General features: G+C 41.1%; 1 protein-coding gene across 1 annotated transcript; it reads right to left on the bottom strand.

The window, feature by feature from the left end:
• Nucleotides 1-726: 726 nt before the first annotated feature.
• On the bottom strand, nucleotides 727-10895 carry LOC135501670 (uncharacterized). Its single transcript, XM_064793908.1, has 7 exons — nucleotides 10849-10895; nucleotides 10436-10513; nucleotides 5630-5669; nucleotides 3329-3885; nucleotides 1930-1975; nucleotides 1111-1661; nucleotides 727-788 (listed from the first exon to the last, which is right to left on the bottom strand). Exons 2-7 carry the CDS (start codon nucleotides 10488-10490, stop codon nucleotides 766-768), a joined length of 1272 nt encoding a protein of 423 aa, XP_064649978.1. The 5' UTR covers nucleotides 10491-10513; nucleotides 10849-10895; the 3' UTR covers nucleotides 727-765.
• Nucleotides 10896-15750: the final 4855 nt, after the last annotated feature.

The following is a 15750-nucleotide window of genomic DNA, read 5'->3' as shown; positions in this document are numbered from 1 at the left end:
ACCTGTAAATGTCGAGATTCTAAAGTGTATCCCTTTTCATACACGCAAATATACCGGCAATTTTTAATAAAATCGGACCTACTTGGATTTGAAGGGACGTGTTGAATCGGATATGCCGTGTTTGGGGAAAGAAGTCGGGATGCATTAGGTAGTCCAAACATAGTGGACATTGATGGCTCCGATCAAAATACAGGTGATAGGAGTATATTTGAACATAAGAACTAAAAGTGGATTTAGACGTATAGACTCAAGAAAATACAAGAGTCTACCACAAGCCAATGTACGTTACAAAACAACATGAAAGAGATTAAGGGTCCCCCAGATTTAAAAGAACAATACGAACTTAGCGACTTAGGGTAGATAACATAGCCATATTAGCTTTGTTGCTAGAGTGGTAAAGGCCCAGGTTGGCGAACATCTAATAATATACTGACATATTCGGGGACCAGATTTCAATAATCGATTATTGAATACTGTAAAGTATGTGATAAAGTACAAATAGAGCACTGAAATTGGAAATTCAGCTGTGTTTTTTTACTAATATGAAGGGCACGCGTAATAAATTGATCGATGCCTCATCTATTCGACTAGTTTCAGATCTAATCAGTAAACGTAAAACGTAAAGAACAAAAAACACACATAAATATACTTTAAGGGATTTATTGATGTATACAGTAGATACTGAAGAATAATCATCAATCAAGCGATTCACTGAGAAGAAACCGAGGAAGGGCCATTTGCATGCATCTCAGTGATACAGACATCTTAGTGGTCACAAGATGGAAAAGCTATAAAAAAGAGATAAAGCATTGTTAGTTAGTTCCATAGATGGAAAGAATTCAATATTAATACCACCTAAAAAGCCCAAAACGCGTTCTTTAAAACATTCCGTCTGATTTGGAATTCTAGTTTGATGCATTTTTTGCTGAAAATTGTGCGTAATTTCTGCACCCTGACACTGACAATGCTGAACAAAAAAGTGGTCACGCAGCTCAGATCATTAACAAACAAACTTCGAAGAAATCCAACCAGTAGTTCACGCTCAAAGCTCAAAATTATGCGGACAAATAAAAAGGAATGGACTATCTAGCATCTTCGATTATATCTTACCTGAACGGCCAAGTAAGTTGTACGCGTTGCCATCAACATTCAGGAGTGCAATGCGCCCCTTAAAGAAGTCGTTATTGGTGTCCTTCTTGTAGCCGACTTCGTAGGTTGGATGGTCATTCACCTGTAGGTCGTGATCAGGATATGTGGTACTGAGGGAGCTCACCACTTGGTCATTTAGGTAAATAACACACGTACCAGACACGTGCCAATAAGTGACCACAAGGTGTTGCCAAACGCCACGTGTCACAGAACCACCACTGGCTTCAATCAGATTCTGCTTCGGATCGCTTCCTGCACTGTCGATGTTTCGTCTGAGATCCACCTGTATCTTCCCGTCGGCCTTTACCGCAATAATGAATTGCCATGGTTTGGACCAATCGCCGAAAAGGACTTGCCTCTTGCCGTTTGCAATTGATTTGAACCATATTTCGATGGTAAAGTCCTGTTGCTGGAACTTGACCGCGGGGACATGAGCATACCCAGTACCATTAAGCTCCAGGACGAGTTTGTTTAACTCACTGTCGAAGACGAAGGAGGCACCTTCGCTGATTCTGAAAGAGATGAAGTGAATGAACCTGGGTTTTACTTCTCAATCAGACTACAAGGCCACAGAGCTGAAGAGATGTGTATAAAGTTGTTATTTTGAGCATCGACATTGGAGTGATTTCCTAATTGAATGATGCCGAAATTATTGTCAAAGAAGCAGAAATTGCGTTTTTCTTGTTCCATTGGACTACTCTGAATGGGTTTTAAATTTTCTTGTTCACTAAAAGTCTGAAATTCTATATTCTCCATGGGATAGTAACATGGCTAACTCACGATTCAATGTGATCTGTAGGTCCTGAGAATTCAGTGTGATAGAGCTCTGCAAATAGATATTACAATCGTATTCTTGATTAATCAGCCACCACAGCCTGACTACAGTAAGTATGGCGCACGCAGGCGAGTAAAACAAGACAGACTGACAAATTAAGTCAAAAACTGCCTAGTCAATGCTCTCTTAGAAAGCATCTTAGTATAACGAGTGGTTTTCGACATATACATGTGTATACATGTATGTACTTCGCCTCTTGATACTTAGTAAGAATGTGAAAAAAGTCTTAATCAATGCTTATAAATGATTACGGTTTTTTGGACAAGTGCAATATCTCTGCCCATTTTCTCTCAGTTTCAGAGGACTGAGCACGTCTTTGCATTGTCTAAATATATGACAGTCATATGCGATTCCTATGAACAAACATTTAGTTATCAATTAATGATATGGTTAGAGATTATAACCTAAAACGATGACCAAAAGTGTTGATATGACATAAAAATTCGCCACGATGCCAAGATTTTAACAAAAATGATCCACGTCGAGATCGGGTTGTGCTGAGGCATTTGTAGGCAGATACAAAAATGCCCCAAAAGCCCATTCAGATTCATCCAAAACTACTGACAGTGTACCAGGGGCCGGCTTTTATAATACAACAAACAATATCTGGATTTAAAACCAACCGCACTTTCCAGTGTAAATGCACTACAGTATTTACAAACGAAGCCTCGTTTTGAATTCAGTGGTTACGGCCAGGCAACCATAACCGCTAGGTTTGGTGAAAATATGGAAGCTGTCAAAAGCATTTAAAACCAAATTTGTTGTTGTTCAATTTGATACACAAACCCCACTGCTCCTCATTACTTAGCAGAGTTTATTTTGAGAGAAATGTGCGAAAGATGCATGAAAAAATGACCTGAGCGTTCAAATAAAAATATCGGTATTGCACGAGAATGCTCGTGAGCAATCCAGACTCTGACTGTTGAAAAACCGTCCGTTGTGGTCTCAAGCTTTCAGGCCGTAGAAACTCGTCTCGTGCAATCTTGATACTCGGATGGGCCACTCGTACGGTTTTCTTATTGTACAAGTGGTTGTATTATTAGCCCGAGCATTGCGGCGTCCATCGCTTCCTGTCGAAAGGTTGGCCTGTGTGCCGACAAGCAGAGAATTCACCGTTCTGTGGTTGTCGTGCGAGGGGGTTGTGATAGGGAGTGGTAAGTATTATTTATGCTCACTTCCAGTCGACCAGGGCTACATGCACCTGCGACTGAATGGCTGAAACATTAACTGAAAAGCTACTGCTAACGAAGCACAACTCGTAATGGATCAGCAACCGCAACTTAATCACATTTACAAGTCCATCGCAAGCCGAACTTCGTCAAAGTGGAAAATTGAACCTCTTACCATGTGCAGGGGCGGCAAGGTTAAAAACCTCGTTGAGGATTCTGAGGAAGCCAATTCGTCCCTTGAAGTAGTCGCTATTGGTGTCTTTCTTGTAGCCGATCTCGTATTCTTCGTGGGTGTTGACCTGTAGGTTGTGATCCGTATAAGTGGTAGTGCTTTGTGCCACCTCGACGCCATTCAGGTAAACGAGACAAGTGCCAGGCCCGTGGGCGTATTCCACTTGGAGGTACTGCCATTGGCCCACTTCCACGGTGCCTCCTCTGGCGGTCAACAGATCCTGCTTGGGATCACTTCCTGCGCTGTTGATGTCTCGTCTGAGGGTGACCCCGATTTCCCCATTCGCCGTCACCTCAATCAGAAACTGCCAAGGCTTTGACCAGTCGCCAATTAAGACTTGCCTCTTGTTATTTGCGGTTGTTTTGAACCACATTTCGATTGTGAAGTCGGTTTTCTGGAACCGTACTGCAGGGACAAGAGCGTACTGGTTGATTCCATCAAGCTGAAGAACATTTCGGCCGAATTCGTTGTCATAGACGGACGAGGCCCCTCCTTTAGGCCTATATGTATTGAAAAGAAGAAGTTACATGACAAATTGCAACAAGGTCTATCGCTTAAGATAAAAAACCCTGACCGGAAACAAACCCAAAACGAACATACATATAAATTAGTTTCTTTAGTCCGGACCTATTAACTATTGCGAAGAGGCTTTGAAAAAATAACCACTGTGTATTTTTTCATCTAATGCATACATGCGCACGTATTTTACATCTTTTACAACAACAAAGATTATCATCATGATACGTGGGTTTGTATTAAACAGCATAATTCACTGAATCTAGCCGAATCACGGAATTGTAGCACTAGAGCTTCACTGGATCCGTGGCAGAATGCTAAACGTGGCGTGTATGGCGAGCCGACTGTCCAATAATTAGGAAAACCTTGTTTACAGTAATTTAAAAACGCAGTTTCATGGAAGAAATCCATGTTTTTTTCAATGAAACAAGGTTTTTGTGGAAGAAGGATAGGTTTATTATTAAAAAAAAACGTTGTTTTTTTTATCAGAAACCAAGTTTTTTTGCAAGAAAATCATTTATCTTAAAATTAAACCTATGCTTCTTAAATGAAAACTATGTTTTGTGGAATAAAAACAGGTTTTATACATGGCTTAATCAAAACCTAGTTTTCATTAAAAAAAACCGCGTTATTTCTTTTAAAACCTGGTTTCCAATCCATATCCCAGAAAACCTAGTCTTTTTGCCTCGTCTCCGCAGCATGGCGCGCATGGTTCGTCTGGGGAGAGGTTCGGTTGGAGACGAGGTGAAACGATTAGGTTTCAGTAAAACCTGGTTTTCTTCTCTCAAAAACTTAGTTTCATAGAAGAAAACCATGCTTTTTCAATGAAACTAGGTTATATTGAAGAAAACATCGTTTTTATCTATTTTGAACCTTGGTTTTGAAGAGAGAACGTGAATCTTATACATTTTCGAAGAAGACTAAGTTATTCTTAAAAACCTAGTTTTCTTCCATATAACCTAGTTTTATGGAAGATAACCATGTTTTCTTCCATAAAAACCTAGTTTCATGGAAAAAAACATGGTTTTCTTCCATGAAACTAAGTTTTAGAAGTTACTGGACGAACGGCTTGCCATACGCGCGAAATATTTCTATCGACTTTAGGGACCTTTCGCTACGCCGTTCCGCCGAGAAATCGATCGAGAACGATCGCGTTTTGCGTATGACGTCATCGATTGATGAGCAGCTTTGCCCGTTCCCGTTCTGGATTCCGTGAATGAGGCCTGTTTTTCTCGGCGTCTGTTTACAGTGGTTAAAGAAGAAAAATGACGAATTTGTGGGATTCTATTGCGGTAAGGCACCTGAAGTAGTATGTAAAGTGGAGAGACTGTGTTTTAGAAGGGGAAAACAAGTTCATACTGCCCCGAATCGCCCTATTAAGCATGTTAAGCGGTCGTAAATCAGTCATTTATAGCAGCATGCATTGGATGCACACGCTGGCGCAAACGTACTTTCCTTGCCTCCTAATACTTCATTTTTGATATAAAATGCCATAAATTCATCATCTTCAATTGCGAAATTTGCAAGGCGTCTCAAGTTTGCCGCCATTTCGACGATCTCCATAGAAACCAAACTCTTTCTCGGTGACGGCCATGCGGAACGCGTTTCAGTGTTTCCGGGAACGGGATCGGGAACGAGAAACGTTCTCGGTGTAGCGGTTCTCGGAACGGCGTAGCGAAAGGTCTCTATTCACCATGCCCGACACCGTGAACAGTCGTACATACTTACGAATATCGATTGGAACCAGAAAAATCAGTCCGAAACAACTCTGAAATCGAAGATTTTTTCGATGCATTATAAAAACTCTTTCAGTTTACATAGCACCAAAAACAGATTAGTTTTTAAAAACCTCTAATTTGGATTTCCTAATTTTTTTAATGAAATTGCCACTTTTGAACCCCTACCTGGCAGTCACAGTTTTTCGAGGATTGTAATGGGTTAGGGTTTCAAAATGACGGTAATGCTCTCCCCTTACAAGGCAATTTAAACATTAATTAAGAAACTCTATCAGCAGAAGACATTATATGCACATCTGTTTTTGGCCAAAACTGCCTGTCATGAGTGAGTGTGATGGTCATGAGGAGTACAAAGTACTAAACTATTCCAATAGAGCGCGCATAGATTGATTTGCATATATACCGCTGAAACCAATACACATAACTCCTCCACCAACTTGCTGTGATAAAAACTATTTCGCTTTATTCTTTATTAGTTATACGAGTAGCATAAAGCTTTGCAAACCATCGATGAATGGAAAAGTCATGTAATATGAACTAGAACTGGCAAAGCCAGATCGACGGTTTTCGTTTGGGGAAACTGGTATTGGCACCTGGAGGTCACATGATGTAACATGTCAGAGGAGAATGGAGAGATTGATGTTCACACCAGAACCCAGTGGGCTATTGCTCAATAAATTTGGCTTTCGGAGCTCAGTGCGACACAGACCAGTATGTTTTGTGCGCCTTCTTATTTCTGCATCCTCCATGATGAAACCAATCCCATTTCAATCGGATGTAGCATATAGGAGAAAAAAGCCTGCGGTTTACCTACCTAACCTAGGGTAACCGCTAAAAAAGCGACAAGGTTAACTTTGCTGGTCAATACTACAAAAGTAAAATCAGTAGCCTGTGCCTCTTTGCACTTCCACAATTGCTGATTTCTTTCGAGAAAAAATTAATTACCTACCGACCCAGTCGAAATCGAATGTCGAATGCAAAATGGCGAATTGTTAATGACAGCCTACTAAATTGCGACAGTAACCGACAACATGGCTCTCGATTCAAATCACTATCTAAACTATCAATAAATGCCACAAAATGTATACAATTTATTAAAATCCAGTTTGTAGATTATTAAAAAATTAATAAGGATTACCCGTTGCAATAAAAAAACTGTTGTGAAAAGTTGTCTTAGAGTGTCGAATAGGGTCGCAAATTAGTAAGACCCAATGTGATTCGCGTCATTAGTTTGGTTTCAGAACCCACCGCTAGGGCTAGAAGGGTAGGTATCTAGGCTTGCTCAGGATCTACCATTCGCCGAAACCAAACGCCACCTGGCGTTAAAAGGAGTAAGCTCCACAAACGCTCGCAGTGCCGTTATTTTACCCTTTTGGTGTTTGTCGCTTTTTCATTCAGCGCCATCTATCGTCAAAACTACTGACAAATTTTGCGTTGCCACTTAAAGCGAACTGGAACCGCCGAGCCAGTTCGTATGACCTCGTTTTCATTTTCCGCGTATCGGGTGATCAGAACGAGGCATGAATGAAACATGGCGCCTAGCTGTCAATCATTGAGTGACGTCACTACTATGGAATTTACTACGAAAACTCATGAATGAAAGATCGCATGACTCACGTGATTCTCACATGATTCTCAATAATAACAAATTGAACTGCGCATGCTCGGGCACTGGGGGCGGAGCTACAAATCTGAACTCGAATATGAAGTTGGAAGTTCGACTTTCTCGGGCGGTGAAAGTCGAAAAGTTGAATAAATCGCTCGGCGGTTCCAGTTCGCTTTAATATATATTGTTTCATGCTAAAATTGCATTTTCTCCCTTACGCCGACCCCGATTTGCATGAAACTTTCTTTATCCGAAGCGGAACTCTAATACGCACAAAACACCAGGAGACACGTTACCCCGATTTTGTCAACGGTTTCGACGATAGAGGGCGGTTAGTGAAAAAAAGTAAAAAAATGTATTAAATGCCACCTATTATCAAAACCTGTAACTATAACGTAACTTCGTCGGTAACATCTGGTGGGTAATGAGATTCTGCATCAGATGAAATTAATCTGATTCAATTCGGAGTTCGCATTCGGAAGTTATAGCTCTTGTAAGAAAAACAAGATGGCTGGTCTGGAGGCCATATTGAATATCCGATCGCAACCAAAACCTATATATTCCCTGTGCATCATAGGGAGGCATTGTTCTATGCCACTAGAATAAACTCAAAGGCTCGCAGTGCCGATATTTTACCATTTTGGTGTTTGCCCCCTTTTTTCAGTCAGCGCCATCTAGCGTCAAAACTGTTGACAAATTTTGGGTCGCCACCCTATATATTCTATGCGCAACAAGATTCTGCATCAGTTGAAAGTAGTTTCGTTCAAATCGGAGTGCGCATTATGGAGAAAAAGTCATTATTAGATTTTCACTTAGCGCCCCCTAGCGGCCGACCCCCTCAATGAATTTCGTAATTAGGGCAAGGAGGATCAACTTCAGACTTGGGCCTATCATATGAAATAAGTTCCACATCTACAGCTATCACCATCTCTGAGATTTGCTCTGCACAAAAATCCGTAGAAAAAAGAAAGAAAGAAAAAACACAAGCAAAGCAATAGGTTTTCGTTTTTTGAGAAAAACGAAAACCTAATAATATGTCATTTCCCCAAGCTCTTACATCCCTTTTCTTGGCCATGCTGTCTGTTAAGTTACCATACTTCAGGATTATCTAATAAAATTCCTGTAAAGGCCACATATTTGTCATATGCTTTAACATATAAATTAATAGGCCTATGCCCATGTCTGCACATTGGCCTTCAGTGCAAGGTGGGTCCAAAACTGGTTCCTTGCCCATCGGAAGAAATTGAAAATGCTGCAAATAAAATCACCCTTTACTCATAAACTATCTACATGTAGGTGATTTGTTTCAGCAAAATGCCAGCTTGCCCCAGCAATGACCATTATTCACGCAGTGATAAAGTTTTTGGTAAAGAAAAGAGAACAGGTTTGCTTATTCCTTGCACCAAAAAAAAATAGTTTTGTTTCTCATAATTAGGAAGATTATGTCAACCTGAAAGACAGTTTCATTTATTCAATATTTGTTATTAACCCGAGAGGTATCTTTGATATAAATTAGCAAGCAGCATTCTTTACATTATTTCTTATTTCAAGATTCGGACTCGTACATTTTTTCGGAACATTCACCCAGTATCCGTGTCTCTTAAAGCCCATCCTTGACAGATACTCCAGTAATCACGGAAGGTGCATGTTGCTGAAATTGATGATAACATAGTCACATGTTCTTTACAAAGTTCACAGAGTAATTAGCTTTGATTTTCTAAGACATTGACAATTGCTTTGTTGGTTCAATCATCCATATGGTAGAGTTGTCCTATTAACTGATGGATATTATAGGATACACGTGATTATATACTTATCTTAGATGTATAACACGACTCATCGCTATACAATGTTCAAATAAAACACACACAGATTCAAACCGACACGACAGCGCGAACCCTCCTTATCCGGCCTAATTCTCCTGAACCGACCCGAGACTGCGCTATTTGGCGAATCTCGATTCGTTTCGCTTGATGCCGGTTAAGGTCGGTTCGGACTAGTTAAAATCCCATTTACACGGTGCGTGTTGAACCGAACAGGTCACGACCCGGATCGAACCCGCACCGTGTAAATCGGGCTAATGTCTGATCATGTCACTCCAGTAGAAATTTGCAGATGTCATTTTCAGTCCTGTTTAAGATTTTACCAGAGATATAGGCATACAAAATCAAAGTAATCCACTATGCAGAGGAAAACAATTAAATCTTTTCGGAAAAATATAAATTTTGGCCGGGTTTGTCTGCAGTTTGGCAAAATGAATATTCCAATTTTGTTGGCCACTGGCTGCGCAGTCATCCGACATGATAATTTTTACTGCTGCTCGAGTTGTTTAGGGATATTCAGTTTGGGACATTTAGAGTGAATGAATCATCTGCCCTTCCACCATCATATCCCGACCAGGGCAATGGCGTCAGACGCCTTTCAGCCGGGTGTTATTTGATGTAAATTCCCCCGCGTAAATCCGCCATGCGTGCGGGTTAAGGGCAGAAATCTCGCAAAGAAGAACCCCATATCCCTTCAAATGTCATTCGATCATCCCCCCCCCTCCCAGCCATTGGGTTTGTTGTGGTATGGAACAGTTCTAGAACTGTTCAACTGTACCGATAGACTTTGGACAGTTCTAACAATACAATAGAAGGAAACGTTCTGTCACTGTTCCAACCAACATCACATTTCAATGGTTACATGGCCTGAAATGATTACGACATGACACACCTGCATCAAATGGGTCTTATTCACCGAATACTACATGCACACACTACAAAGTTTTCACATTTTATTCGTAACGTTGTTGTTGAACTAGTTAAAGAAGATTGTATTTTTAAACACTGTGAGATATTATCGCTAATTTCCATATTACTACCCACCCACTGGATTGGCCTAAGCTCTACTATGGCAGCACTCATTACTCATTTATGTGTGTGTACACTAGCGGCACATAGGAGGATGAAAGAACACAACAGGACCATTGCCTCAAAATTTGGCTCAGTTGTAAAAAAGAGCTGTACATACAAGCAACATGGTGATAAATTGTTCAACTGAAAGACTAAGAAGTTAGAGTTTTTTTGAACTTATCTGTTTTTGATAGTACTTAATGACAGAATCGAGGTTATTCGTAAAATCAGTGAAAATATCATGCCATAGAAATTTGGCGGTGACTTTTTACCCGTTTTCCGTGATAAACACACATACCTGTTGAAGCTGCTAGATTCACAGCTATTGTCACCAGAACGATGAAGGTTCTCATGATGGCTGTAAACAAAAGGTAATCTACGGAAGAAAAGAGAGCAGAGTTAACTGTTTCAGCCAAACTAGTAACACGATAATACATCGTAAGATGTAAACCGGTCATCTCGTTCGAATCAGAATAAACAAAAACGAAAAGAAAAAAACACCTGAATACACCAGAAAATTAAACCGCTATGGCAATAGTTCTATTGCATTCCGTCAAGAAAAAAGTAATTGTTCGTTACAAAAAATACAAAGAGTAAAATATTTATCATGAAATTTTCACCCACTAGCTAGTATTCATAAAAAATGCAATATTTACGAATAGTGCTGGAAAAACAAAGCATAACAGCTTTAACCAACCGTCATAATCTTACCTGACTGCGGAGGATAAGTCTGGGCGGCGTTGCTTCCTCGGGCTGTCCGGTTGAACTGAATGTGGATCTACTCCCCGCTTGATGAGTTATATTGAACCTCACCAGCTCACTCTTGGAACATCTGTCGGTATTTCGACTGAACAAAACAACTCTGCAACACTCTTCAAGGGATTTGGATGACTTCAAAACTCAAAGCTCTTGTCAACTAATGAAGTTACTCTAGTATCACCGACCTGAGACCGTTTCTAAATATTTAGGCCAGGCTCCAAAATGAGCACATACACACATATATTCGTTCGATGCAACTCAACACGTCTGATTTGGTTGGGTTGGCGACACCAATTTAACCGATGGTCATTGCGTCATGTTTCGGCGCTGCCTTTGTGTCGATTTCGGAGGAAACTACCAACCGGTCTTAGATAGGTGAAACTTGAGTACTTGAGTATTAGAATTTTAGTGGCTGAATTTGAGTTAAGGAATTTCAACGGATTACATGCTACTACATGCAGTAAACTGGCTTAATTTGTCTTCTCGTTGCCTAGTAGTTGTTCAATCGGTGTTAGACAAGCAATGAACAACGCGTCATCGCCTCTAGTTAGCGTATAGCGTTTTTTTTTCAACACTGGACCCGAGGAAGATCACACTTCATTTTGGAGTGTTGGTATCGCTGGAATAGTCACTGAACTGCTGTCGAGAGACCGAGGTGGCTAAAGGTATCGGTTTGCCGAAGAAAAGTAGGGGCTTACCTGCAGAGGAAATGATGACCAAAAAAACCATACAAAAGATTAGTTCATTTTGAGGGGCGTAAGACCCGCATTTATTATTTTTATCCATTTGCACCCCTCCAACACTGTAATGGGAGGGCCTTGTTTCCCTTGTGTTGCAAAGTTAAACCAATACCCTGCTACCGGCCACCGTGGGAACTACGTTGACCGAATTTTACTTTTTTAATCCAGCGAAGCATTGTTGAATCGTCTACATCCTCTGTTAGAATCCAGCCGCAGTAAACTGAAGAGGTGTTGAATATGGTAAGGTAATGTCGATTCGATATTGAAACTCTATTTGAATCGCATTTTTTCAATGTGCCGTTCTCTTCACATGTGTTCATCCAGGTGCGATGTATGTAGAAATTGAATGCTGTCGTGGACAGAACAATAAAAAAATTGTTACAGTCTATTACATTACTCTAGCAAATATCCATGCTCTGCATGGTGTTGAGGCAAGTGGTATGTTATGAATTTGGATGTGGCCATTGTAGGGTTTACGCTTGAAGAGTCATTTGGGTGATATGAATAATGACTAGTAAATGTTTTATCTAAAACTCCATGTACATTTACACTTGGCCTTTCTGTACAAAATTGAAGTAAAGCATTTGCTAGTCTTTATTTATATATCGCCAGCTGTCTGTGGAAGGTGTTGTTGAGTTAAAAAGTCGTAGGAAGTGATGTATGCATTGGGTTGGCTACGGGATTTCTTTAAATACTACATTCCTTGTTATTGTCTCGCACTCCTTGGGTGTTGGTGGTGTCGACTTGGACGTGTGTTCGAATGTCCTGGCTCTGGATCGAGAAGGTTACGTACAGTTGGCCATGGGAGAAAACAGGTGAAGGGAGGTAAATGCCTAGTCCATCGAATGCTTGTCCCTGTGTCTTGTTTATTGTCATTGAGGAACTGTATCCATTGTAGGGTGAAGGGCAGGTTGTCAGATGGGGCTAATTTATTACGATAGAGTAAGTGGCCGATGGCCGACGTAGTTTCCTGTGATGATTTCTGCATCGAGGACGTGATTAAGTAGGCGATGGATGAGAAGGCGGGACCCATTGCTGTTTTTATCAAGGTTCCGTATTAACAGCATGATGATTGAGCCCTCTTTTGAAAGCTTTTTGTGCTGTGCTATGCCTGTGGTAGTGATGGAGTGGAGGAATTCAGTAGGGTAATTTTTGGCCGCGTCAGTTATGAGAATATTTTATTTAGGGCATTAGGCTATGGTTCACAAACGCTCATGTTGGACTAATAGTGAACGCAAGCTATAGCACAATCGGGCGAACAAAAATACCAAGTAGTCTAGAGGTGCTCTCAGCCGCATGGGGGCTAACCGTCCCTTGTAGTAAAATACATGAAGAACCCATCCGCCGGGGGGGGAGCAATCGTCTTCTTTATCCGCCGGGGCCAACCGTCTACTATAGTTGGAAGGCCAGTTGTGTGGAGTTAAGTGGATCGAATTTGCAAGGATTGAGTATTTGGAGGCTGTACGTAGAGGGTTATTATGCGTCTTGGATCAGGTTCTATTGTCGGACACTAAACAAAGGGAAACCACACGTGGTGAGTACAGAAGTCGGAAGGAAGAAAATACAAGCATCCAGTAGTCATGGTAGTGGTCTCCATCAGTAACTTTACATCGCAGACACTGGAATAAACACTTCATTTCTAGGGTAGTTGTCGGCCTCGTCAGCTATGAGAAGATTTTATTCAGGCCATTAGGCAATGGTTCACAATAATAGTAAACGCAAGCAAACTCACAATGGGTATCGAGGAATGAAATTATTCCAAATTACCTTGTATACGTTGTATGTTTAACTCAGCTCCACTTGAATCTCACTGCAACCTCTTTAAATCACCCCCCCCCCCCCCCCCCGGCGCAGATGACCTGTCACTTTTTCTATATCCGGACATTTTCTATTCTACACCGGCAATGCTTACGATGTACAAGCGCGTCATCAGAACACCCTGCTAAACCACCAGGAAGAATAATATTTCAATGGCCCAATCAACTGTTGTATAGTGTGGACAAGTGCACATTTTAATGCCAACAGGTTTAGTCGAAAACCCAGAGTCAGTCGTATCCTCCTCCCCTCGCACACGTTACTAACCCTGGAATAAACTGATGGCTATTAGCGGGACGAGGCGGACAAGTCTGTTCCGCCCAATCAACACATCTTTCCTAGAAACTCAGTCACTATTGAAAATAATCACCGTACCTAAAACGCGCTCTCATTGGCTGAAATGTGAAAGGCATGGCACGTGCGGAATTTCTTGTTCTTAGACGATCCAATACACGATATTGTAGGAAGCAATCAACCTCCCCGGCCCGCAATCGGAAAAAAGCATACTAAATGAATACCACAAAAGAACAATATACGTGTCAATTATTTTGACGGAATGAATGAAATATGACTAAATGAGTAACCTGAAAGCAGATTGTATTCATTGTGTTCATTTGAAATGCGGTTTTGAGACATGGATCGTACACTTTTATCATCAAACGACGGGGGTGTTGTGATATCAATAAACAGCCATCAATCCCGCTGGAAGCTTGTCAGTTTATTCAGGGCATAAGGTCGGTCGATAGTGCCAAGTGTTGGCCTGAGCTTCAATATTATTCCTTGTGTGGCCTCAGGAATTACCGGATGCGAACCACCCCAAAGGTGCCTCGAAATGGCGCTGGAATTTTATGTATGCCATGCTTTTTATGGTGTCACAGGCATGTGATTGTCGCAATGTGGACGTCACGTGATAATTACAAATTCTTTGGGCCAAATAACGCTTCCTGACGTGTATTGCATGATGATGTGACCTCGACCGTCATGTGGACGAAATCAAATAAATATAAAAATAACTTCAAATATGGAAGACATGACCGATCGTCTTATTTGCCTTCAGTGCTGCCATCTGTGCGACGGTCAGGTACCAATCTTACCCTGTCGTTTTAGTAGAATAGATCCTTGTCGTGCATCGTACATCGTACATCGTGCATGGGAATGGTAAAAGGTAACGTCATCACTCAATAGAAACAAGGCCCTCCCATTACAGTGTTGGAGCGGTGCAAATGGATAAAAATAATAAATGCGGGACTTACGCTCATCAAAATGAACTACATTGTAATCGTTTGTATGTTTATTGTGTGTCGTCATTACCTCCGCGGGTCATCCTGACCACCAAGCTTTTTGCATCATATCAAGATTTAAACCTTGGCACATAGGGCCCCTTCAACTTGTTTTCTGCTCCCGCACTATACACTCCTAATACACTACACTAGACTGCTATAGTGATGCAGGACTGGTAAAACAGATCAAAAACTGTAGGACATTGGCCTTGTAAGTAAAACCCATGGGCCCTATATCTTTTTCAATGGCTGCATCTTCGAGAGAAGATCATAATCTCAAACTCTGAGTAGATTTTTTAATGAATTGGATGAATAATAAGGGAGATTTGGCGATGGAAACTTGACCAAGCATATAGAGCTGTTATAGGTGAGGCTAGCATAGGAATTGACATTTGTTACTGGCTACCGGAGTACTGTTGTATGCACGGCACGCTAAGTTCAGATGCACTTGAAAATGGATAAAACATATTGGATTACAATGACATATTTCATGGGATACCCCGGCAATGTTTAGTGTGAGTATAGACCATGAGGTTCAGGATGCTGTAGGTAAGCACGCACTTTTCTTCGGCAAACCGATACCTTTAGCCACCGTGGTCCCTCGACTACCGTTCAGTGACTAACCCAACTATACCAACACTCCAAAATGAAGTGTGATCATCTTAGGGCCCGGTAGCTCAGTTGGCGTCAGCAGTGTTTACAAAAAAATGTACAATGTAGTTCTAACGCTATACGCTAACTAGAAGCGATGACGCGTTGTTCATACAGCCAACTCTAGATCTGCTGCACTGGTGTTTGTCTAACACCGATTGAACAACTACTAGGCCATGAGAAAATAATTATACCGGTAAGCCAGTCTACTGCATGTAGTAGCATGTAATCCGCTGAAATTGCTGAACTCAAATTCGGCCACTAAAAGTCTAATACTCAAGTACTCAAGTTTCACCTATCTAAGACCTGTTGATAGTTTCTTCCGAAATCGACAAAAAGGCCGCGCCGAAACATGACGTAATGACCAT

The sequence above is a fragment of the Lineus longissimus genome, chromosome 17 (assembly GCF_910592395.1).
Source record: "Lineus longissimus chromosome 17, tnLinLong1.2, whole genome shotgun sequence".
Taxonomy (NCBI): Eukaryota; Metazoa; Nemertea; class Pilidiophora; order Heteronemertea; family Lineidae; genus Lineus; species Lineus longissimus.
Note: the sequence above shows the minus strand (reverse complement) of the source record. Positions and strands in the feature narration are given on the sequence as shown.